The 26,546-nt window shown below is 35.0% G+C and overlaps 1 protein-coding gene across 9 annotated transcripts in view; it reads right to left on the bottom strand.

Annotated features, from left to right (window-relative positions):
• Positions 1-26,546, bottom strand: part of LOC149786729 (tubby-related protein 3-like) — a 165,388-nt gene that overhangs the window by 38,152 nt on the left and 100,690 nt on the right. For 8 of the 9 annotated variants that reach the window (XR_016425023.1, XM_089977229.1, XM_089977226.1 and 5 more), the window contains one exon: positions 25,787-25,996. The exons of the other annotated variant lie outside the window; for it this stretch is intronic. Coding sequence is in view for 7 of the 8 variants with exons in the window: in XM_089977229.1 (XP_089833355.1) it covers positions 25,787-25,996 (210 nt within the window). In the remaining variant the exon portion in view is untranslated. The remainder of the gene's footprint in view (positions 1-25,786; positions 25,997-26,546) is intronic. 9 annotated transcript variants of the gene reach the window in all.

The raw sequence follows: 26,546 nt of genomic DNA, 5'->3' as shown, positions 1-26,546 counted from the left end.
ATACATGTACAGTGAACAAGTAGTCCACATGTAAATGCTACTTTGTCATAGGATCAAGAAACATCAATTAGCTTAATGAAAAGGATACGAGAAACTTACCATATTCTTAAATTTCTTCATTTCCAATCCAAAATATTTATGGAACTTTAGGTGCATACTGGGTTATATTGGATACTACATTTCAGACGGCTTCTGAATAAATGGTCCCAAGAACACACACGCGTACACACATGTGCCCATGTGTGTGCATGCACACACACACACACACACCTCTAAATAAAAAAAATTTGACTGGGGACAATTGAGCTCCATGATAAGAAGGTATGATCTGTAGTTCAAACTTACTCGAATCATCTTGTTCCTCTGCACTGTCAACAAATCCTGAATTTAACTGAGCCATTGCCTGTTTACCTTGGAGTATCTATCTCCCATGCATTCCTGGCCTACCAAAAGTCCACCCTACATAGATAATTTATCACATTATCACATTGAGCTATGGACCCATATGAAAAACTTCCTCAATGAACATTATTACCACAGCACTGTGCTAAATACATGTATAGTCACAGTTCTTGATACTACTGTCTTTCAAATGGGGTCTTTCTTAGGGCAATGCAAGGTTGTAAACCCTACTATTGCTATAGCCTGTCATTCACTGTAAAGCAGTATCTGCCCTAAATAAAGTCCGAAATCACTTCAATCAAAAGCCAACACAAATAAGTTTTAACTGTTGCATAGTTCAAGGTACTGCTGAATAAACTGTCATGTTATTGTACCGACAAGCCAGGTCCAAACAGGTAAATCACCATTTCAAATCAGTCATTCAAATGAATAAAACTATTATAAAGTTCTCAATCTTACAGGCAAGAAATATGTACAGCCTACTGATGAATGTCCATGCAATGGATAAACAGGATCAAACTGCCATGAGGTTATTACACAGGAAGGAATAATTACATGCTATGTGATGATTACAGAGCTGTATCTGAATTCCCACTTAAATCAATAAATGCGACACAACTCATAGCTTCCTGCAATTAAACTATGCAGCTTGGTGACTCGTCTGTAAGATCTAATTTAGAACTGAATGCAGTCTTTATGCCAGGGTCTACATGCTGAAGTCTTTGTGAGACAAGTGTTTAGAATGATATGTCAGATAACTCGTCCCTGAGATATCTGATAACATGATATGCTGTGAGGTATTTGAATTTATACAATGAATCTGATTAGTAACATCCTGCTGTCAATTTGATTTTGCATGCAATATGTATGGATACATTACAACTGATATCAAATGATGGTATACTGTGATTAAAACTGAACAGATTATTAATCTGCTGTTTTGAACACTGTGACATACTTCTTTCATGATGTTAAATAGAAATGTGTTAATTGAACACAAATGCCCTTCCACACTGACCTAGACACAGAACTATACTTAACAGGACAAACATAAATAAGAATGGATGGAGAAAAGGATAGATCAATATGGGTAATGCCTGGAGAGGCATAAAACTATATTTTAAAAGCCCTTTATGCCAGGGTCTACTCTGTCAAATATGGTCAAATTCAGTTGAACAGTTAATAAAAATAATTCATTTACTGGTATGTCTATTTTAGTAGCAGTGGCCATAGATGACAGCAAATTAGCATCACTTATACAAAAAGACCTTTTAACCTGTAAGCTATTATTCCAATCTGGTTAAATTCTGTCGAGATTTTTAACAAGAAGTGACTATTTCTACTTTTAGTACTGAAGGTAGATCAGTATCATTTGTATCAACGCAAATGCCCTTCATGCCCAGATCTATTCTGTCAAATTTGGTGAAATTCAAATGTTTTAAGATGTGGTCCAAAGAATTTTAAATTTAATTTTAGTACATGTAATGGCAGTAGTAACTTAAATTTGGTTAAAGTTTGTCAAATTCTGTCTGGTGGTTTTTGAGATAATGTCAGAGGTGTAGCTATGATATTTTGCACCCAGGGACGAAATTGGCACCCCAGCCCCCTCCCCGTTTAATCACATTGTTGAATATTACCCTTGTTTACTTATTATAATGTAATGTTGTAAGCCTCATTTTGGCGCCCCTGTACCTTGGCGCCCGGGGACATATGTACCCCCCTGCCCCCCCCAGCTACGCCTCTGGAAAATATCATATTTAGTTTATTCTATTTTCAGCACCAGTGGCCATATCTAATGGTAGTTTGTCATCATTTATGCATACATGAAAGACCTTCATGCCAATATAATTTCTTTCAGATTTGTTCAAATTTTGTTGAGCAATGTTTGAGAGGTCAAATAAAGCTTGTTTAATTTAGTGAAGGCAGACTGGCATTAACTTAAAAGGCTTTCATGCCAAGATGTAATGCTGGCCATTTTTGGTTAAAATTTGTTGATTGTTTTATTGAGAGGAAGCAACTGTTGAAGAATGCACAATGGATGATAATGAATGTAGTGCAAGGAGTAAAAAAAAAACCCACTTAAGATGAAAAAAATTGTGATCTTGCAGTCCTTCATGTGTCATTGCCTGTGAAATGCAACCTTATATGCTATCTGAAAGTTTGGTATCCTTTACATTACATCATTCACTGTATTCTATACCTACAGAATCTTTCCAAATAGTCCACTAATGCAAACTTGAGATAATAAATGACTTACCTTAATTAATGATTGAGCAAATAAATGACTTACCTTAATTAATTATTGAGCTAATAATTAACTTACCAGTATGTTAATTAATGAATGAGATAATAAATGACTTACCTTAATTAAAGTACGAGTTTTTGCCTGATACAAACTTAGATCCTGGTTTAAGAGTGGCACATTATATTATCCTATAACAAAGTGAGAGTGGGTGAGCTCTTTTATCTATTGTGAAACTCTTCAAAACTGAAACCTCAATATACTGAAAACCTCTCAAAAAACAATTTCTTTTAAGTCCTTGTTTTTTCCTTTCTTAATATCATCAATTTTCTCTAGTAAATGGAAACTGACAACTCTGAATACTGCAACAAATTAAATTTTACACAAAATGTAACTCCATAAAATGCAAACTCAAACTTGGAAATACATGTATATTTTAGATACTAATTTCCTGACATGCACTGGAACAGATTAATACAGCTTGCAGTGGACTTATCTGTGAAACCCAGAAAATGTGCCAGCACAGATTAGGGCTGACAATAAGGTAATCTAAATTTGTGCACCATGCCAGCTTTTAATATTAGATACATGTATTAACAACTAAATGCTTGTAGGTAAGCCATACAGAAAGATTATGTTTATCTGCTGATTATCCAACTGTAAATAATGATATTCATTTGTATACAGTATTAATAGAACATTGTTTTCTTGTTTTATAAATTATACATCAGAGCTTTATTAACCATGTATGTGTTTGCATCTTGATTTTTTTTGTTGTTGTTGTAGGGTTTAATGCCATTTTTCAGCACACAATAGGCTATACATGGCAGCCAGTATTAATGGTGGAGGAAGAACCCGGAAAAACCTTGGGAAGAACCAGCAACCCACGAGAAGCTACTGGCATGCTTTCTCACATACCCACATTGGCCAAATCCGAGACTCGAACCCACGCAGACAGAGGTGAGATGGCAGTGACCCGTAACAGAGAGCGCTTTAGACCACTCGGCCACTTGGGGCCCCGCTTACATCTTGAAGCTTTACTGATGGACACCACCAAAGTAGTTACTAAAAGTCACATTCACTCAACTTATTTTCAGCCAAGAAAAATCATTATATTTAAATCATTTGTGAGTCAAATGACTTTGAAATTCCTAACAGCTAACATGACATCACATTTGCTGCTTCATGACCTGGGCATACTTTGTGCGTTTAAGGCAAGATATCGGAAACATATACTGCACTGTCTAATGGTTAAGACTGCTTGTCCAATGTCAGTGAACTTTGTAAACGAATTACTCTATTGAACAAACTGTTAACATTATTGTGAGGGGAGTAATTTCTGTTGATTTATGAAAAGCACATTAGTTTGGGTCCAGAGAACAATTAATTAGATTTATGGAGACAGGTACTTGTTAAATCGCTATACTGAAATGATTTATAATGTCTGGTCAGTAGAGGTAGAGATTTTTAAATTAAGCATTCGTTTACTTAACCGCAAGATGGACTATTAGGGACATGGCTAACTTCGATTTCATAGTGGAACTGTCAAACTTTAAAATTTCCAGAAACAGTTATTCAAAGACCTAGGACAAGCTGACCCCAAATTTGGTGCCTAGTTATAAAAGGTAGTAAATATATTTCATCCTGATTGGTTACGCTAAATAGGGGCATATTTCCCACATGAAATTTCCTAGCTGTAAATATTCACCCAATTGAAAAATCTAATTAGTCTAACTATGCTGCTAGAGTAAAGGTACAGGGGACTGAGCCAAGAGTCAATTTGGAAGAAATTCTCTTGTAAAACATTTGTCCAAAGGACCGGGTGTCTGAAAGGTCGACAGACACAATTTGGTGGTATAAGCGAACAAAGTTTGAAGCAAAAGGTATTTGAATCTATTTCACGTAATTTATTGATACCAATACAATGTTTTGCTTGAATTATTTGATAATACATGCATGAATTTAGTTGTTTAAATTCGTAGATCAATTCTCTTAATATGAGTATAACTGTGATGAGTTTGTATATATACAAATTTGTACAATAATCTTCTTTATATAAGGTTGTTGAATTATTTGAATTAGTTGTCTTGTTTTTATAGAAATCAGGTTCTAAGAATTTTGTGTATTTCTTTAGTTGATATGAGTTACAAGAATCCATGTGAATTCACTGATCTCAGGTAATTTCACGTGTGATGAAGACTTGAGTACATACTGACTGAAATTTAACGTTGTTAAGCAATGCAGTGTGATCTCATGTATGCAAAAGACTTGAATGTGTGTATTTGCTGAACATAATGTAAAGCCAGGTAGTGAAGTTTATTCATTCATTTGTGTAACTGAGACAAGAGGAGAACTGTTAAGTCTCATGTGTTAATGCGAAGTGATGAATTAGCCTTTGGAAGTACATTAATCAATTAAATAGCCTTTGGTATTTGTTTCAATATCGATAGTAAGATCTGATAATGAGAGGGGAGTAATGTTCGATCCCCAGTAGGACAACTGACAGGAAATTTAGGTTGTTCTCTGATTGTTTTTATGGGGAAAATAGCTCTTCAGATGTATTGCCAGATGTATCCTCAGATGTACCTATGCACTGATGTATCCAAGTATCTGTGTATCTACATGCTTACATATCCACCTACCCACACAAAGTTTGAGGGCCAAAAGGAGGCGAGACAGTAGGGAGGATTGTTGGAAGAAAGGAAAAAGGTGAAAGGACAGAGAACAGCTACAGTGAAATCGGAGTGAACCAGAGAAAAGCAGGTTATGCAATTGTACAAGGCAATAACTTCGATTGTTCACTCAATTGTCTGAAGAACTAATTCTATCAAAAAACAGATCACCTATTTTTATAAATATATTTGTGTTTTGAAATTCACTGAAAGATTTATTCCAAAATGAAGTGTATCTTCCTAACTTACTGTATTATCATCATGTTTATGTAATTGATTAAATTTGATTTTTAATGTACGGGTGCTCAAGTCGTTCTGTTCTATATATCTGCTGAGATCTCTATTTATTCTACCTATAAGTTTACTCGATCCGGGCAATAACACTGATAACAAAAAAAAAGCAGACACCTTGAAAGAAGGTACAATCTGCCAACCAACCCACAACCTTTACAAAGAGTGGGGCATTCCAATTATGAATTATACAAAGTATTCAAACATTCTGGTGTATCATTCACAATTTCAAAGGACCTTTATAAAAGCATATAACTTCTCAGACATTTCTTGTGATGAGGACTGTATTTCTATGTGGAGCAACTGTATTTATTCATGTGACAGGATATCATTTTTGGTAGGAACATATATGATTCTGATAAATCTTCATAAAAAAATATGTAATTAAGAAACAACAAACAGCTTTCTTAATTTTGTGCATTCTTACACACGCAAACACTGATGCCCTTAAATTACATTCTCTCTTTGCCACATAAGCGGTCACAGCTGCAAAATTTTTAATAAAACAAAAACTACTCAAAACCACAACTTTTGGGTGTTCCATTCGTTTTTGATTTTGCGGGGTTTCACTGTATATATTTCATCTACTTGAGCAAATCCCTTCCTAAAAGTTGACTATTCTTGAAAAATTAAATGTTTTAAAAGTTTTCCTTACAGTAATGTTTTGAATCAGAAATTGTTAAATAATCTTTTATACATTGAGAATTAATTAACACATACATTTGTTAATAACTGTGTTAACTGTGATTCACCTATCGGTATATGCATTTGTCCCTCGCTATAATGCCCTTATCTATAATACAATCAAATACATGATAGTATATAGTCATTGATCCAAAATAATCCCTGAATTATATTTGTACCTATAATATACCCCAATAAAATGAGACCTGCACAATAACATGGTACACTTTGATGACTGACCCCTGGATGGCATTATGGTAAAAGAATAATAATGTTCAATATAATGATACCTCCCCAAAAACATGGTACACTTTGATGACTTTCCTGAATGGCATTATAGTGAGGGAATATTTGTCCAATATAATGATACCTCCCCAATAACATGTTACACTGTGATGAGTTTCCTGAATGGCATTATAGTGAGGGAATAATATTTGTTCAAAATAATGATACCTCTCCAATAACATGGTACACTTTCCTGAATGACATTATAGTGAGGGAATAATATTTGTCCAATAAAATGATACCTCTCCAATAACATGGTACACTTTCCTGAATAGAATTATAGTGAGAGAATATAATCTGCAACTGGGTGTCAATTATGCATAGATTACTATGATATCACAATTTAACAGTTTGTATCCTATATTAATAACTCTTTCATGACTAAATATGATGTGACACAGAAGGTAGGTTAAATGTATCTAAAACAATGTACTCTCCCTGACTTCAGTTATGTATTTAGGTTAGTGATGACTGCTACATGTAAATGCATAATGAAAGAAATTATTGGTCTGAGAGGTTGCCACACCTAACTGATACAGATTAGTCTGAGTTTCTTCTAGACTTTCCCATTCTAAGCTTGATATTGGGATTGGATGGGAAAAGTCAGAGGAAACTCAGATGTGTTTTCAAAATGACACTTGGCTTTGTCTGAAGGTCAGAAAGAGGTTAGCTGGTGCATGGACATAAAAGAGTAGAGCTTTATGAGTCTACATTCAAAGTATAACAGCTATCCTATCCATGACTTATGCCAATACACTAACACTTTGAAAAACTAACCAAGACTTTTTGTCAATAACCCTGACCTTACCAAAATGGATGTGAAAGAGCATACTGCAGGTCCTGATTCTACAGCAAAAGTAGGATAGGTGACATAATGAATATGATAATGACAGTACAGCAGGTGTGTTATTTAGATTTTTAACAAAACTTTAACAATTATGCAGTCTTATCGCTATGATAACTGCAGTGTGACAGTTTATAGTGATGTCTAGCACTGGGGCATCGATGCCATAGACATGTAGCATCATGTCCAACCCAGTCACATTATCCTGACACCAGACTGTCCAGTTCTAACGTTAACCTCTAAATGCTGAGTGCCAAGCGAGGCAGCTGCTAGTACCATTTTTAGAAGCCTCTGGTATGACTTGGCCAGAGTTTGAACCCATGATCTCCTGCATCTGAGGCAGACACTCTAACTACCTAGGCCACCAGAGCAGTCACTGACAGTACAAGTATGACAGGTGACAGTGACAGTATGAGTATGATAGGTGACAGTACGAGTACAATGTGACAGTTCAAATAAGATGGGTGACAGTACAAATATAATAGGTGACAGTACAAGTATGATAGGTGACAGTACAAGTATGATAGGTGACAGTACGAATATGATAAATATTCCTTCCTGGGTTAGAACTTACAACCAAACAAAAAACCTGACCAAAACATAATCAAGGCTGTCATCAGAGTCATTCAAATGAATGATACCTGTGTCACACCACTGGTAACAAATGGAACACACATACAAAAAATGCAGCATATGGCTGTAAATAATGCTTTAAAAAATAATTATCTTTCAATCCAATCTTTGGAAAATTATTCCTGAGAAAGATCTAACAGTCAAGATTTTCCATTGTGTGGTGCAAACCTATTTCATAAATAAGAAATAATGTTTGTGGCACATTTTGAGACCATGCATATGAACCCCAGATGTACCTCCACTGAACATGATTTTTTTTATTACAGCTGCAAATGGGTCCCCGAGTGGCCGAGTGGTCTAAAGCACTCTCTGTTACGTATCACTGCCATCTCACCTCTGTCTGTGTGGGTTCGAGTCTCGGATTCGGCTAATGTGGGTAGGTGAGAAAGCTTGCCAGTAGCTTCTCATGGGTCGGTGGTTCTTTCCGGGGTTTTCCCTGGTTCTTCCTCCACCATTAATACTGGCCGCCATGTATAGCCTATCGTGTGCTGAAAAATGGCGTTAAACCCTACAACAACAACAACAACAGCTGCAAATTTTTGGCTGTATTTCTTTTTACATAAAATCTCTCTCTCTTTGTGCAATAAATATCTCCCTCTCCCCACTATATGATCTTTATGAAGTCTGTAAATAATTATATGCCTAAGTTTTATGCAGCAGTAGTTTTTTTCTTGGTCAATAGGCTATATTACAGGTTCTCAATACCTGATCATTGACTTCCTTCTTTTCTCTTTGTGATATAATGAATGAAATCCCCATTGCATTCAGATTGACTTATTGACTTCCCACAGTTCTACTATCATAATAGTCAACTCGCTATTATCTTATCCTAACCAAATTGCACCAGACTTGAAAAACCACATACCAAATGCTTGTCATTGTTTTTCCAAGTTGTTGTTAGAAGAGTATTAGACATGTACTCGTATCAAGTTTTGCGTATCACAGCTCAGGCACCTAAAAAGCAACTACTGAAACTCAAGCTCTCTCTTATACTGCACAGGCTTAAAGTTTATATATTTCTTGTCAAAGTTGTTCAAAAACTATCCTGGGGAAGGCAAAATTCCAGATGGCACTGAGAATAGAAACAATTTAATCTGTACAAGTACCCTCACATCATGTTCATTTTAAACCAGGGGTGGGCAAAACAGAGCCCACATGCCAGATGCAGCTTACCCATGACCTGGTTTTATCCATTCATTTACATCATAGTGTGGCTTTAAAAATCAATTTTCTGGCCCATGCCCTGAAGGGAGTTGCCCATGCTTAATTTAGACTCTAAATCTGACCCTGTACTGTGAGCTTTCTCATCTTTTTTTCTATCTATCTAAATTCTCTGAAAACTTTCGCCTAACCAGTTTGATTTCTCACATTCACTAATTATTTATAACAAAAATTGTGACAAAAAAAGAGGTTATACAGTTCTTGAATACTAAAATGATACAAGTCTACCTGTACCAGTGAATTTCTGGTGGCCATTTTGAATGTCAGATCAGCACCATTTTCAAACAGCAAAGTGTAGCTACATTTTGGGCAGACATGGCTTCAATTTAATGCATCACATCTGCATTCATACTTTTCCAAATAAAATGTTTCTTTAGGCACAAATTACAAACATCTGATGGTCAGAAACCAGATACAATTTTAAACAAATTTAATTTCATCTAAAAGCTGAAAAAATCAATCTTGCAAATAAAGCAAATTCTCCATTCATAAATCACCAATATGGTTACTAATACCTGAAAATTATGTGATTTTTTGCCAATTTAAAATGTCTTCTACAAATCCTATGATTTTTCAGAGTAAATTCAATGAAATAATAGCCTCCAATTGTGATCTGCAAACAAAAGGTTCAGTGAATGGAGAAACTTGGTTGCAAATGCTTTTGTAATATCCAAAACACAAATGGGCTGGTTACCTGAAGCTGGTTTCTCTAGCACCTTAAATTTTCTTATTGCTTATTCAGAAGTTTTTCCATGTATATTATGTACATATTGAAATACAGTCATAATATCAAGCAGTTTCCTCAAATTAGTTGACTGCCTAGGCACATAAGTACTAAAGGTAATCAGTGAGTACCTAAAGGAGTTCAAGGTGCCTGTTGTTTCCATACATTAAGTACTATAATCAGTATATTTCGTCTACTTGGCAAAATATTTGGAACGATGAGTCCACAAACAAGCTTCTGGACATGAAATTCATCTCTGGAGAATGGCACCAGTTTTATACAGAACAAATTGCAGATATGATGTAATATGGCCTGTGGCACTCCCACATATAGGACACACAAACTCTTCTAAATGGGTGAACAATTGTAGGTGTCCACTGACAGTTGTTGTAGGGTGTAACGCCATTTTTCAGCACATGATAGGTTATACATGGCGGCCAGTATTAATGGTGGGGGAAGAACCCGGGAAAACCACGGAAAGAACCACCGACCCACGAGAAACTACTAGCAAGCTTTCTCACATACCCACATTGGCTGAATCAGAGACTTGAACTGGTGCAGACAGAGGTGAGATGGCAGTGATCGTAACGGAGAGCGCTTTAGACCACTTGGCCACTCAGGGGCCCCTCCAATGACAGTATGACACTCTTATTGAGTTTATCCGATGACACCCAATGAGACATAACATTTTTTATGTTAACTTGAGTAAGAGTTTCATGCCTGACATACTACCATGGAAAAACCAGGACTTTTTAAATAATCTTGTTCATGTAACAAATTTTAAGCCTATATTTTAAGAACTGGAATTCTGTTTACCTTTATCTTCAATTTTGTACATCATTTAAAGAAATTCAACATTTTTAACATTCATCTTCTGGGAATAAATATTACTGTTATTTGAAAAAGTGTATTTACTTTAAAAGAATATCTTAGCTATTTATCATCACTCTGTGTAGATATATGACACATCAGTAATGTCCAGACTATAGTGCTGAGTAAATGTGTGTGTGTGTGTGCATATATACATACATACATACATACATACATACATACATACACACATTTACTCAGCACTATAGTCAGGACTGTGCTAATGTGCCATTAAACCTTATACATACATACCTAATGCATTTTATAACCACTAATTCAGTGTAAAATGTGTAGTGAACAATGCCACCTGTTTTTTTGCTTATGCAGGCAAGATGGGTACTTTTATCATAGAAGGGTACAAACTTCAGATCAATAGCAACAATATCAGATAGTTTCATTGATTACAACATTTAAACAAGTAAATTCAGTTAATTATCAACCCCCATTACCATTGTAAGGTCACAAAAGTTAAAATATAATGAATGTGACAATGGCCCTAAGTACAGAGCTGTACAATTAACGGACACCAAATAAATAACCAAGTTTCATTGCCCTATCTCAAGGGGCACTAACAGAAAAGTGCAGAAAAATGATCTTCAAAAACCAAACTGATAATGAAGATAAAATCTTGACTGATCCCTGTACATCAAACAGCTTTTATGATATGTATCAGAAACAAAAGAAAGTTTAATATCTTGACCTATGATCTTGACCTTGATAAGACCTAAAATTTGCAATGCAATACATCTTGTGACAATACATAAGTTCAATGAACTAGAACTTTACCCATTTATCTTACGTAGCTCTTAAGCTAGAAAAAAAATCGCAGCTTGGACTGAAACCTAAATTACTGAATAATCACCTTAACCTTGAAGGTATATGATGCTCACTGTGGTACATGACAAAGCTCTATGTGATGATATACTTAGTTTCATCCCTTCATCTCAAAAGACTCTAAAACTTTAGAATTGATGTTGTTGTTGTTGTTGTGGGGTTTAACGCCATTTTTCAGCACGATAGGCTATACATGGCGGCCAGTATTAATGGTGGAGGAAGAACCCGGAAAACCCCGGAAAGAACCACCGACCCACGAGAAGCTACTGGCAGGCTTTCTCACATGCCCACATTGGCTGAATCTTAGACTCGAACCGCCGCAGACAGAGGTGAGATGGCAGTGATCCGTAACGAAGAGCGCTTTAGACCACTCGGCCACTCGGGGCCCCTTAGAATTGAAAGGAAACTGTACTAAAAATATTCAACACCATAACAGTGACCTTGAAGACAAGACCCCCAGTGATGGTACACAACACTCCAGTTAATCATGATATACATGTATACCAAGTTGCATTCCTTAATCTCAAACAGCTATATTGTAAAAGAGTGTAAAAGAATATGTGATGGAAATGTGAAATTAACTAGTCCTGAACCACCTTGTCCACAAAGATAGGACCCCCAGTGTAGTACCATATATATATATATATATATATATATATATATATATATATATATATATATATATATATATATATATATATATAATAACTTAAAATTGCACAGACCCAGATCTGCCAGCACATTATATGCCAGCAGATCTGGGTCTGTGCAGTTTGTTAGGAGTAATGAGTAAGAACAAACAACACTGACTCTAATCTACAGGCACATTATGCTACAGTAGATCAATATCTTTGCTTTTTTTAGGTTTGATTCATCTTATAAGCGAATATATATGGTACAACCTACTTTAGAGCATCCACCTCAGAAGTGGGAGGTTGTGGGTTTGAAACTTGGCCGAGTCATACCAAAGACTTACAAAAATGGTAATAAAAGCTACCTCGCTTGGTGCTCAGCATTAAGAGGTTAGTGTTAGGACTGGTCAGCCTGGTGTCAGGATAATGTGACTGGGTGGGACATCATGCTACATGTCTGTGGCATAATGCCCCAGTGCTAGACATCACTATAAACTGCCACATTGCAGACATCATAGCAGTATGACTGATTTTTAAAAAAAAGCTACGTTACAAATCCTAATCACACATACACACTCTACTTTTAAGTGATAAGTGTATAAAGACAGGTAGAAACCTACACTGCACAGAAGCCTGGATCAACCATTATTATATGCTTATTTTTTTCTCAATTAACTTTACATTGTCACAATCATGCAGTAATTTACAATACTGAACACACGTGCAACACATATTGAACTCAAGTGAATAAAGAAGATACTTTCTATCGTAAGCAAACAATGGATGCAGATGCCAGCACTTTTGATTTATTTTATTTGTCTGTGGATAAGTAACCCGAATGAATGAATTAAAGCAGATGTTTCGTGGACTGCCATATATGAGCTGCTTTGCCACATTCCGCGTTAACTTTTCTGATACAATGTTTTGGATTTAGGCTAACTATGGAAGCCAGACAGGGTCCTTACAAATAACATGCAAGTAAACAAGGCATAAACTGTCTTTTGCTGGTAATAAGAATGGCAAAACGTATACTTACAGTTTTACATCCTGAATGTCCTCAAAATGTACTTTCTTAGTTCTGCAAATCCAAATTACATGAGCTATGTCATGGGTTGTAAAGCTTGATTATACATTTTGAAACTGTACTGTAATTTTGACTACATTCCAAGTGCAAATATATCCTCCTTACTGGACTCAAAATGAAATAAACATTATATTCCATAGCCTCTTTTTGATACTTGCAATTGAAAGACTTCATATTTTTCCATGTGCGCATTAATAATGTTGTTGTGTAATGATGAATCTGAGCTTGTGTATTTAGTTTGGAATATGGCATACATTCAGCTACTTTGTTTCATGTAGTGTATTTCTGTTTATATAATTAAGCCTTAGGTAAATAAAGAAAATGAGCATACAATAAAATGGTTACTGCATTTGTATGGGAAAATATGAACTCGTTTTGTTGGATGGATATATATACTGCACTACTAAGGTCCTCCAGTATTTCCATCCAAAAATCTAATTTGTATTTTCCCATACAAATGCAGTAATCTATAAATACTGAATGCCAAGCAATTATTTTTGCCCAGTAAGTCACCCCACCCCCAAAAAAAATATAATGAAAATATGAACAAGTTAAAACAAGCATTTGAACTGACTCTCTGGGTACCAGCAGCAGAACCAAATTATCTCCATACATTTTCAAAATGAAGTGATGGGTGATTGCTGTTGGTAAGAGGCCAAACTAATGCAAACATGTCTGCTACTCAATATATGATTAAATAATCAGTCCATACTACCAGGCCTTTAGGGTGACCGTAAAGAAATAAGACTCATTGTCTTTTGTCAACACACCAACATATGGTTTCTTTCATCTCTGGCTTAGCGCAATGAATGACTATGATCTGGTACCTATATTATGCTTTCTCACTTCAAGGTCTCTTGAAGAACTGGGCTGTAGAGCAAGAAGCTAAAAGAATATGGCAAGTTTAAATTATCAAACCATTTCAAATGTTTGCTCAGTACTATAACACTGAATTGTGGGTAATGACAAAACAAAAATCCAAGTTGGGTGATGGAAAGTCAACAATTTCCAGACAGCTTAGATATAGAATTAATAGTGTTTCATTAACAATAACATTAACTATAATTATATAAACTCAGATACACATAAAATATGGACAAGTTTCTGGTCAGGGATGGCCAAATACCTGAAAGCTAATGGGCAGCAAGATACAGCACAAAACATATCTGATAATCTTTAAAATCTTGATCTAAATAAATTAAATATGTGTGTAAATTAGTGTGACACTTCCCATCAGCAGGACTGATGTTGAGTTACAAGTATTGTGTGCATTTAGAAATAGTTATATAGACGACAAAAGTTGGTAAAAGAAACCAATAGTAAAGAGTGTATGTCTGCAGTCCAAAATCCAACTAGGATTAAGTATCTCTAGGAGATTCAAAAGGCAACCCTAATGAACCAAAAACTAATTTTAGCTCAATTTGGTGGAGAAATTTAATCAAGGTTCATTGTTGCAGATGGGCTGTCTAAGGCAAATTTAATGGAAGCAATCACACCTTATCAGAATCAGGTTCTATGAAATTGCCATTGGGAGTTGATGGGTCTCTGAAAGCAACCATCAGTCTATTGGAGTAGGCCTTGGAGACAATTAAATACCTCATATATCAGTCCATAGCATAAACCCAAGTATGAACATGGATATACCCATACCAAGATGTCATTAGATCAGGCCCATTATTCTCCCAACAGAGTGTGTTGGCAGATCACGCCCATTATTCTCCCAACAAAGTGTGTTGGCAGATCAGGCCCATTATTCTCCAAACATAGTGTGTTGGCAGATCAGGCCCATTATTCTCCAAACATAGTGTGTTGGCAGATCAGGCCCATTATTCTCCAAACATAGTGTGTTGGCAGATCAGGCCCATTATTCTCCAAACATAGTGTGTTGGCAGATCAGGCCCATTATTCTCCAAACATAATGTGTTGGCAGATCAGGCCCATTATTCTCCAAACATAGTGTGTTGGCAGATCAGGCCCATTATTCTCCAAACATAGTGTGTTGGCAGATCAGGTGCATTATTCTCCAAATGTAGTGTGCTGGCAGATCAGGCCCATTATGATATATGTTGTTTGTTCTATTGATTACTCCTAACAAACTGCACAAACCCAGATCTACCGGGTACATGCCAAACACAGGTACCTATGGTGGTACTGGGTGCATGCCAAACACAGGTACATAGGGCACTACTGGGTACATGCCAAACACAGGTACATATGGTGGTACTGGGTACATCCCAAACACAGGAACATACAGCACTACTTTATTCATGCTAACACAGGTACCTACAGAGCTACTAGGCCCCAAACTGTAATTCCACCTACCATGTATACTTGCTTATAAATCAAGTTTTGCTGCAAAAACATGGACCCTGACCTGCCATCACATAATGCACATGCAGATCAGGGTCCCTGTTGTTTGTCCAACTGATTACTCCAAACAAACTATATAGACCAAGATCTACTAGTGCATCATGTGACAGATCTTGGTCTGTTCAGTTTGCAGTAGGACTGAATTTACAAGGAAGTATATACAGTAAGCCCAAAAATGAATCCTTTGGAGAAATGATTAAAGAGACCTGATTCAATTTAAAGTAAAACTTATACCCTCAATGATATAATCAGACAAAGGATAAATTAGATTTGAACACAGACTGAAATCCATTATGTCCTCAGATGATTAAGGCTGAATATAAACATCAATCATCATGATTCAAATGCAAATTCGAGAAAATCAGTAACAACAGGCTTGATATTTATCCTTTAGATTCAAATCCACTGCATCTAATTGGAGAGTTTTGACTCACACTGATTATTAGATGTAACTGCAAGCTGCATGACCCTTGTGACTTGTATTATGGATGTAAATGCATGCTGCATGGCCCTTGTGACTGGTATTATAGACGTAAATGCAAGCTGCATGACCCATGTGACTAGTATTATAGACGTAACTGCAAGCTGCATGACCCTTGTGACTGGCATTATAGATGTAACTGCAAGCTGCATGACCCTTGTGACTTGTATTATAGATGTAACTGCAAGCTGCATGACCCATGTGACTGATATTATAGATGTAACTGCAAGCTGCATGACCCTTGTGACTCGTAATATGGATGTAAATGCAAGCTGCATGACCCTTGTGACTGGTATTATAGATGTAAATGCAAGCTGCATGACCCTTGTGACTTGTATTATAGATGTAAATGCAAGCTGCATGATTCTTGTGACTGGTATTATAGATGTAAATGCAAGCTGCATCACCCTTGTGACTGGTATTATAGATGTAACTGCAAGCTGCATGACCCTTGTGACTTGTATTATAGATGTAACTGCAGGCTGCATGACTCTTGTGACTTGTATTATAGATGTAAATGCAAGCTGCATGACCCTGGTGACTTGTATTATAGATGTAACTGCAAGCTGCATGACCCATGTGACTGATATTATAGATGTAACTGCAAGCTGCATGACCCTTGTGACTCGTAATATGGATGTAAATGCAAGCTGCATGACCCTTGTGACTGGTATTATAGATGTAAATGCAGGCTGCATGACCCTTGTGACTTGTATTATAGACGTAAATGCAAGCTGCATGACCCTGGTGACTTGTATTATAGATGTAACTGCAAGCTGCAAGACCCTTGTGACTTGTATTATAGATGTAACTGCAAGCTGCAAGACCCTTGTGACTTGTATTATAGATTAACTGCAAGCTGCATGACCCTTTGCAAACCTCCAAGGTACTTTCCTTCACATATAGGAAAGAATTAAAATGTCTCTCCCTGAACTATGGGGAAATAAAATTATAGCTGAGAGGATGAAACAGAGAATTTAGACTTGTCAGCCCTTAGATTAAAAGATAAATTATCTGCAACTCAAGAGTTACCACAAAGTGTTCAAAATATCCTTACTTCTATTAGCAGTAAAGAGGGGAAATCACTCAGAAAGGTGATACAAGTAGAACCAAAAGTGAAAACATCAAACATTTTCACTATAATTTTCACAAATTTATCCATCTAGCTTGGAATAATTTCTGATACATGAGACATTTGTGAGTACCATATATACTTGCTTATGAGACCAACTGCAAACTGTACAGACCCAGATCTGCCATCACATAATGAGCCAGCAAATCTGACTAAATGCAGTTTGTTAGGAATAATCAATAGAAAAAATAAAATACACCCTAACTGGCTTGAACATTATGTGAGAGCAGATCTGAGTTTATGTTGATCACAGTTGGACTCAACTTTTCACTGAGCATATAAAGTATATGTAGGAATTTGAAAGAAATGGTCAGCAAAAATTGGTAAAGTTTGATTACAAAACTAACTGTCCTTGTAGCGATTATATTCCTGTAAATATGCAATTATGATTTAAAAACAGAGCAAAATGTGTCAGTCTTGGCATTGTCAGCTTTTATATTTGCTATTCATAGTGAAAATAAAACCAAAGTAGTGAAATATACTTTCTGGCTTTTACCAAGCTATTGTATCTCTCACTGCACTCTGTAGCCAACCAAAATAACCTAACTGTTTGGCCTTTCACTAAAAGATAGTCCTAGTTCACCTGAGAAATAAGTAAGTCTATGCATTTTCCATCCATAATATGAATGGACATATGGGTTTTCCAATGCATGTAAACCAGGGTGATTCAACATCTTTAACACTGTGGGCCACATGGACCAAAAATATAAAGTTCATGGGCCATACATTATCTATCTATCTATCTATCTATCTATCTATCTATCTATCTATCTATATATATTGTAATTAGATTATAATTATAGAACTGACTTTTTGTATGTGTGCAGGCCACAAAAATATGATCCACAGGCCACATTTTGCATGCAGGCCTGTTGTTGGACCACTCTGATATAAAGCACTAGACATGTAATGTTCATTCTTTAGCTTATTCCCATATCCAACCACTCGTTTTCATCTTCAATTATTTAACTCTGAAAAGCAAGAAGCTATTTATTTTGAAAATAAAAACATTTCTTCTCTCCTCCCACCATTCCTTCAGCTGAACACAAATTATCACATGTGACCTTGAAAATTGTTCAGTCACCAGCACCTAATGAGATCTTAGGAATCACTCATGGTATCAAACATCCAAGCTGGTCTGGTGTGATGCAATAGTTTCTGAGATATTTTATATGTGTGAGAAATAACATAAACCCAATATGTCTCATGTGGTAGGGGTATGAGGATAAGAGGAGGAGGAGGGAGGGAGGGATGCAAACAATTCTGTTTCAAGCTATTTCACTCATATCCTCTCTTTTAATTTAATTTCTTGACTTGATGAATTTTTATTTCAAAATTTTGGTTATTAAATTAGCAGATATGTCATGTTACAAACTACTTTATGAATTTTCTATCAACTCTCCATTCTCCAATGTAAAACTTGTTAAGTCAAGCAACTTAAGAACCTATATTAAATAAAGTACACACAAGATTGTGAATGGCAGAGTGTATGTGTGTGTGTGTGTGTGTGTGTGAGAGAGAGAGAGAGAGAGAGAGCTCTAGTGCTGTCTCAAGCTAGCTGTATGGCATCACAATGCAAAAAAAATTGAGTTATTTCCCTTACTGTACATAAACATTATTTCCCTTATACACAAAAACTAAATGAGTTATTTCCCTTATCATACACTCTAGGTAGGAACATGTTACTGTCACAAGTTTCCATATAAAACATGTTCCTCACAAAACAAAAGAATGATATAAACGAGATATTAACTAAAGAGTTGAGTAAACTCAAAGCCTTTACTGACCAAATGTTTTACATAATATGCAAACTTATATTTTCAAAGAGCTTTTTCTTATGAAAATCAGCATCCACTTTGGATGCAGGAGGTTGAGGATTTGAACCCTGGCTGAGTCATACCAAAGACTTATTAAAATATTACTAGCAGCTGCATTGCTAGGTGCTCAGCATTAAGAGGTTAGTGTTAGGACTGGTCGGCCTGGTGTCAGGATAATGTGATTGAATGGACATCATGCTACATGTCTGCAGCTTGATGCCCCAGTGCTAGACATCACTATAAACTGTCACATTGTATACATCATAGTGATATGACTTAACAATTGTTCAAGCTATGTAAAAATCCAAAACACGCACACACACACCTTGTGAAAATCGCTTATTTTGATGCCATAATGAAACATACTATTACAAGGCAAACAATGTTTACAAACATTCTTCTTGCATTTTGACTATTAAAGTCTTAATTGCATGTTCAAAAATTAAACTGTTCCTATACAATTTTATCAGAAGACTAGTGTGTTGTTGTTTTTAACACTAACATACCCATGTCATATTTCTAAATTTAACATGTATTATGAAAACAATGACCTTTTTTACAATTCAAAAATGTTAAAGACTTTTCAAGTTTTTATAAAAGAAATCTCTGTAAAGTATCAATCAATGGACATTACTTAATGTAAAATGTCGATAATATTTAACATCTTTGAATTTTCAGAATATTTGTTAAATAAAAGTTTGGCAATGTGCTCACTGGAACAACACATTTTAACAACATTAGTTGTAAAGAAATGAAATTTTCATTAATATAATTGTGAGGTTTAATTTGTAAAAATGTTTTTATTCCCCAAATCAAACAGTACATTTTTATAGATATTGATAATGTGTACTATGATTATAGACTAGCGGGCAAAAAATCAGTTTTAAAAAATATTAAATTCTTACACAGCAATTACTTTTTTTAAATTTTGAATATTTTGAGCATGTTAAATTTGGTTTTAGATTCAATAAAAGAGTATTAACTATTTCATCACCTTCAATTATAAACACTGCCACATATATTCTAATATGTAAGTTTCAAATGGTGATAACAGGAGTAACTCTATCCATAATAGTATAATGTTAGATGTGTGCAGAGTTAGCAGTACTAGTATAGGTTGTTTTCACAGACGGTACGCAAATACCCACAATGTAACGAGCATGTATCTTGCACTGCCATTTTGAGTCCCTAACAAACCTTTATCAACACAAGTCATCACATATATTCAAGATAATAATCTGATTTAATTGTCGATTAGGATAGTAACTTAATCGAAACGATACATAGATTATACTTGAAATTATGTGCCCCTATAGCACGAAAATAAAAATAAAACTAAGTTACCTGGCTTATATCGAAAGAGAGAAGAGTGAAGTTGAACTGTAATTGAGCATATTGCTATCCAATATAAATGCAGTTAATTTTTATACAAACAGACAATATTGTCTTTTTAAAAATAAAAAAATTGTGTTTTGACCCAAAGCTTGTCACCTTGAAAGAGTATTTCCAGACAATAATCTTCAGGATACATTAACAGTTAGGGAAATAAAATTTCACAGCATGTGTATTATGCCAGAACTTTTTATGTACAAATGTTTTTCGCAAACATGTGCTTCTGCTAAAGACAGCTGATAAACCAGTTTTAATAAGTAGGATCAAATATTGTATTTGTGGTGGAGATTATGGTCGTAAGATGATAATGAATGTAAGAGATAAACATTCAAAGAAATTTAGTCTTCAGTGTATTAAAACAAAACATTTTGCCTAACTGGAACATGACTTTATACCAAATGTCAAAACCAACTGTTCTTGAAATACTTTTAAAAATATGAAAATTTATATTAATAAATGACTTTTTAACTTGATCTATAATCAAATGATTGATTTCAACCCATGCAAATTGAAAATCATTACATGTTTTTACTTGTTTGTGTATCTGTTTGTTTATGTGTCTGTTTATTGATTGATCTATTTGTTTATCAAAAAATAACAAAGACGGTTGAAATGTCAATGTTTTACTTGAAGAAAAAGGAGAAAAGTCATGCATTTGGTCTCGTGCAGTTGATATGCACAACAGAATGTGATGTTATATTATATCCCTGCGCAAAAAATGAGACATAATTATGTGGGATGAAAAATATTGTTAGGTGCCAGTTTTTATGGCTGGAGAATCAAACTGGCAGATATGGAAGTACACACATTTTGTGACGTCACGTGAAAACAATGGACACTGGTTTCCCATGGTATTTTCACGAAGGAATGTATGGAAATTATCATGGAATCTTCTTGCAAATTTACTGATATTAAAAGTATGTTTTATTTTATCAGGACAATTTTTTCTGTTCTTTTTTTTAATACAAAACAGTTGTATTTCTAAAATATTAATTTTGATTACAAAATACATATTTTTAATTATTTATACATGTGTTTGACATGTATCACACATGACAACAGTGTGGCCAAATAGGGTGTTGTAAAAGAGATTGAATAAAAATCCAATTTTCTGAGAGAGAAAAAAACTATTTTTTAGTTATTTACTAGCATAAGTTAACATACGTTACATATCATGGTATGTTCTGAAATACCCCAGTACAAAATTTTGTTGTGGTATCCAGTCAATAGTAGATTAGTACAAAATTCAAAAACTTATTAAACATGCACTGAAAGCAAGAATACTGAGCTGTTAGAGAATTTTTATTTATTATATCTAACTAGTTTCTTAAAGATTTTTAAAAAAGTAATTCAAGTATATACCACATCTAGAATATAGAACTAGATATTTTATTTCACAATGTCACATGAAATACCACAACTACATGTCGCCACATATATCACAACTAAGTCAATACATATATGACTGCAATATCACTACCTATATGGCAACTATGTCACTACCTATATGACAACTATGTCACTATATATATGACAACTATGCCACTACATGTGTATCTATATGACAACTATGTCACTACCTATATGACAACTATGTCACTATATATATGACAACTATGCCACTACATGTGTATCTATATGACAACTATGTCACTACCTATATGACAACTATGTCACTATATATATGACAACTATGCCACTATCTATATGACAACTACGTCACTACCTATATGACAACTATGTCACTACCTATATGACAACTATGTCACTACATATATGACAACTATGCCACTACCTATATAACAATGGTCACTACATATCTGACAACTGTCATGAAAATTTGACAATTATGCCACTACATATATGACAATTATGTCACTATTTTATGACTGTCACTACCTATGTGATAACTATGTCATTACATATGTCATAACTATTTTCAAGCAGCACTATATGATTTGATATGCCCAGAGCAGTTATCAACTTCATATGACGAGGACATCTTATACATGAGAAGTCTACTTTCTACATTATTATCTAAAGTGCATAATATAGTTCTGACCATGATGGATGTAATATACAGACTGTCTTCAGATCCAAGGGAAAAGCAGTTAAATAACCAAGAAACTTATCAGTCACAGACAACTAATGATTTGTGTGGTGGTACTGTAGTATCATTTATTTCCATGAGTCTCAACTTTTGTGATTTTACTAACAAAAAAAAACCCAACATTTTTGCAGGTACTTAAATTTGTGGTTGCCTGTCAAGCCTGCATATACGTAGGTGTTTCATTTTTTGGATTAACCTCAAAAAATGCCCCAAATACAGGATCAAAAACAAAAAACTATGCTGACAGCAAACAATGGTTGCTTCAATGATTAAAGGGGCGCTCACCAGTTATTATGTACTTTTGAGAGAGTGATGTATGTAAGGTGAAGTTGTTTGCATACCTATATGCTACATTAATGTAATGTGGATGATATTTCTTTGGATATTGTACTTTTGGAAATTGTACATGATCTAAGCACACTGCTAACTAAAATGACTGCTCCCTGTGCTAAAAATTAGCCTGAATTACCGGTAGTCTAAAGTAAACTATCCATAGCAGCTATTAAAATAGGGAAAATGAATTTGCCAGACCAGACAATACCAGCTTCTGAAAGTGCAATGAATGAATTACCAAATATATAAAACATAAAAAAAAGTTATCAGCTCTTTTTTTATACAATTCACCTCTGAAGTTCAGGAAGTGAAAATGACCAAGTGGAGCTAGCACTTTTTTGAAAGGTGCACATCTGGAGTAAGGCCAAGCTGTATACTCTATAATCCATATTACACCCATCAATCATATACCAAAATAAAGGGAATTAAAGGTTTTTGAATTATACCTAAGATATACAAGGTCTTTTTTAAATAGCCAGTATAACCAGTAAGGAAAGCCGGGGAAATTCTTTTTCTTTAAAATTCTAACCCTATGCAGAGTGCAAAACTATAGAGCACCACCTAAAAAAAATCATGTGACCACCTGTCAAGACCAATCACTTACAGAAAAGATCACAATACTTTCTAATGACCATGGCATTACCACAGAGGCTTAAATTTAACTTAGATCTTCATCATATAAGGTAAGGTCAGCATTGCACTAGTGAACCAAACAAGTGACCACCTACCATCTGCTCATTGTAATTAGCAAGCAGTATCAACATTTAATGTTTTCAGAGCCCATTAAAGTGCAAAGATACTGACTAAATTTGAAAAACAATGGAATCACTCTTTTGTTTGAGCCTGGCTCATGGTATGAACCAACTTCAACTACTAGACTTTACTTAAAACTTCATCAATCAAGCCAATTCCATGCTGAATGCATAATTGCAGCTGATGCAAAAATATATCAAAGATCAGACCTAATTATCCATGACTATATGAATGGTGGACTTGTTTAATTCAACAATTTCAAAATCATTGAATGATAAACACAATGTGTACCAGCAGACTTGATTGATAGTGGTTTTGTCCAAAAATAGTGAAGTGTGAGCTTCAATGCCCTGCAGTAATTACTGTGTATACCTAGTGTTTCATTAGTAACTGTGCCTTAAGCAATAGTTCTAGTATTTAAGTCATGTTGTTCATTGGGATTACATACACGGATAAAATGAGACATGCCTTCAAAAGGATTACAATGTTTGGATGATAGCTGTTGTATTACCAGGAGCTGAATAAGTACTAAATCTGATTTGTATATACTAGTATCATTTATTATTCTTTCTTTCATTTTCAGTAATATCTTTGTTGATCTCCAGGAATGAAACATGGTAAAAAAAATGGGGTTGCTTCTTCATCTTATGTGGCTTATTTCTGATTTGGTTTTTAAAGCTGTGGTTTGGAACAACTCTGAAATCCAACAAAATTAGTACCCCACAAAAATTTATGATGCTACAGTATACTAAAAAGAGTAATGCTAGCAAAGTGGCTGAAGATAATTACTGGAAAAATTAAAACAACTTTTCAGAAGAAGCCTACACTGGGCAAATTAAATTTAACAGTAGGCTTGAATTTACAACATTTTCATTTTATCACTATCACTGCACAGAACTACTGGATGTAAACAGGGAGGTATCACCAGAACTGAGTTTGACACTGGACACCTTCAAAAGAATGTTCTCAAACATGAAACTATCACTCATATTGTTGTTGAAGGGTTTAATGCCATTTTTCAGCACAAGATAGGTTGGCAGCCAGCATAAATGCATTTTGTTGGTCTTACTATAAAAGAATAGTAATGTTTCAAAACATGTACTCTGTGATTTATGTGAAATTAATTACCATGCATATGTACTGATAAGTGGAGTTCAACTGCAAACTGTACAGATAGGATATACCACTGCATAATGTGCTGGCAGATATGGGTCCATGCAGTTTATTATGAGTAATCAGTGAACAAACAACACAGAGTATGATCTGTGATGTTAACTCAATATCTATGTTATTTGCAGTTAGGCCCAATTTATAAACAAGTATATATAGTAGTTGTCTGTGACATTTTGACATTGCTCTACAGCTCATGAGAGAGTTTCATGCTTTGATCATGGGTTTACATTAGCGTTGGAATTGTCATGAATATTCCCACTGAATAAAAATAAATGCAAGGATCTATGCTTATTAAATTCAGACTGTCTTGTTATTATTAATAAAGAAATATGAAATATACACACCTTTCTGGCATGGAATTTAGAGGACAGTTGGTGGTTGTGGTGGCAGTTGTCAAATGCTGTGCCTTCTAGTTAAAAAAGTACTTTTAACATTGAAAAATAAAGTTGTATTTTTAAGGCAAAGAAACCACCCACCTGACAGAGTTAAACCTTAAAATCTTAAACAGACCCTTCATGAAAACCCAATACAGGGAGAGTGCTACAATGTGAACTAATGTTCCTGGTGGTTTCAACAGGACAGGTAACAATATTACAAACAATAATGATACTCCATATCAAAGCAACAGGGTCAGTGTGATAGTACTAAAGAAGTCTTGTTATGGCAGCAGATGACATAGTCCTTGCATACTAGATGCGATAGCAATAGTACTACTGTACTAGTGATGAGAGTGGTGATAAAAGTAGTGCTAACTCTCTATGCAGACTCTACAAATCAAGCCATCACCTTTGTCACAAAATACAATACCTTCTAGGGTTGGTATTTCATTTGATGCCATTTCAAAAGAAACAGCTGTGGAATTATCAACTGCTTGTTGTTGCCTGGCAACAGGTTTACTGGACTTCTTTGTGGTTGCATCTATCTCAAAGTTCCTCTCAGGGGAAGCTAGCCATGTATTTTCCTGGTTCTTGTTTTGACCCTTTGCTTTAGACTTTTTCTGATCATTATTTCCGCTACCTGTTCAAGTAAGTCCAGGAGTGTCATTACAAAGGGGTTACCTTCAAGCTACACACAAATGTTTAAAATTGAGTACCATTCTCACTAAAATATTTTTTTCTCTGACTAGAAGGTTATCATTAAAAGAGGGAAGTTTTTGTCAACGAATCCAGTGTAAATATTTATAGGAGTCCATTAAAGGGACTGACACTCTACTGGGCAAAACAAAAATAATTTTAATCTTAAGTGCCAAATGGTGAAACCATTGCTGATATTTTTCAGCAATAACAAAATTTTCAAATTAGCTGATGTGATAGACATATTCTATGTCAGACTACCATCATTTAGAAATCATTGGGATTCTTACAGTGAAAACACAATGACCATTTATTGGGGGGGGGTAGTGACAGAAAGATGTTCAAGACAGTCATCATGATAGCAATACTGGAAGTATCACTTGAACAATTTTCATTTAGGACCAAATAAGTATCATAAGAAGTCAACTGGTGTAAACCCAATGATGATACTGCCAGCCATCTGAGATTAGTAGATGGCCATATTCAGGGTCAGT

The sequence above is a fragment of the Sinohyriopsis cumingii genome, chromosome 12 (genome assembly GCF_028554795.1).
Source record: "Sinohyriopsis cumingii isolate HCF-2022 chromosome 12, ASM2855479v2, whole genome shotgun sequence".
In the NCBI taxonomy this organism is placed as follows: Eukaryota; Metazoa; Mollusca; class Bivalvia; order Unionida; family Unionidae; genus Sinohyriopsis; species Sinohyriopsis cumingii.
This window is presented reverse-complemented; position numbering and strand designations above follow the sequence as displayed.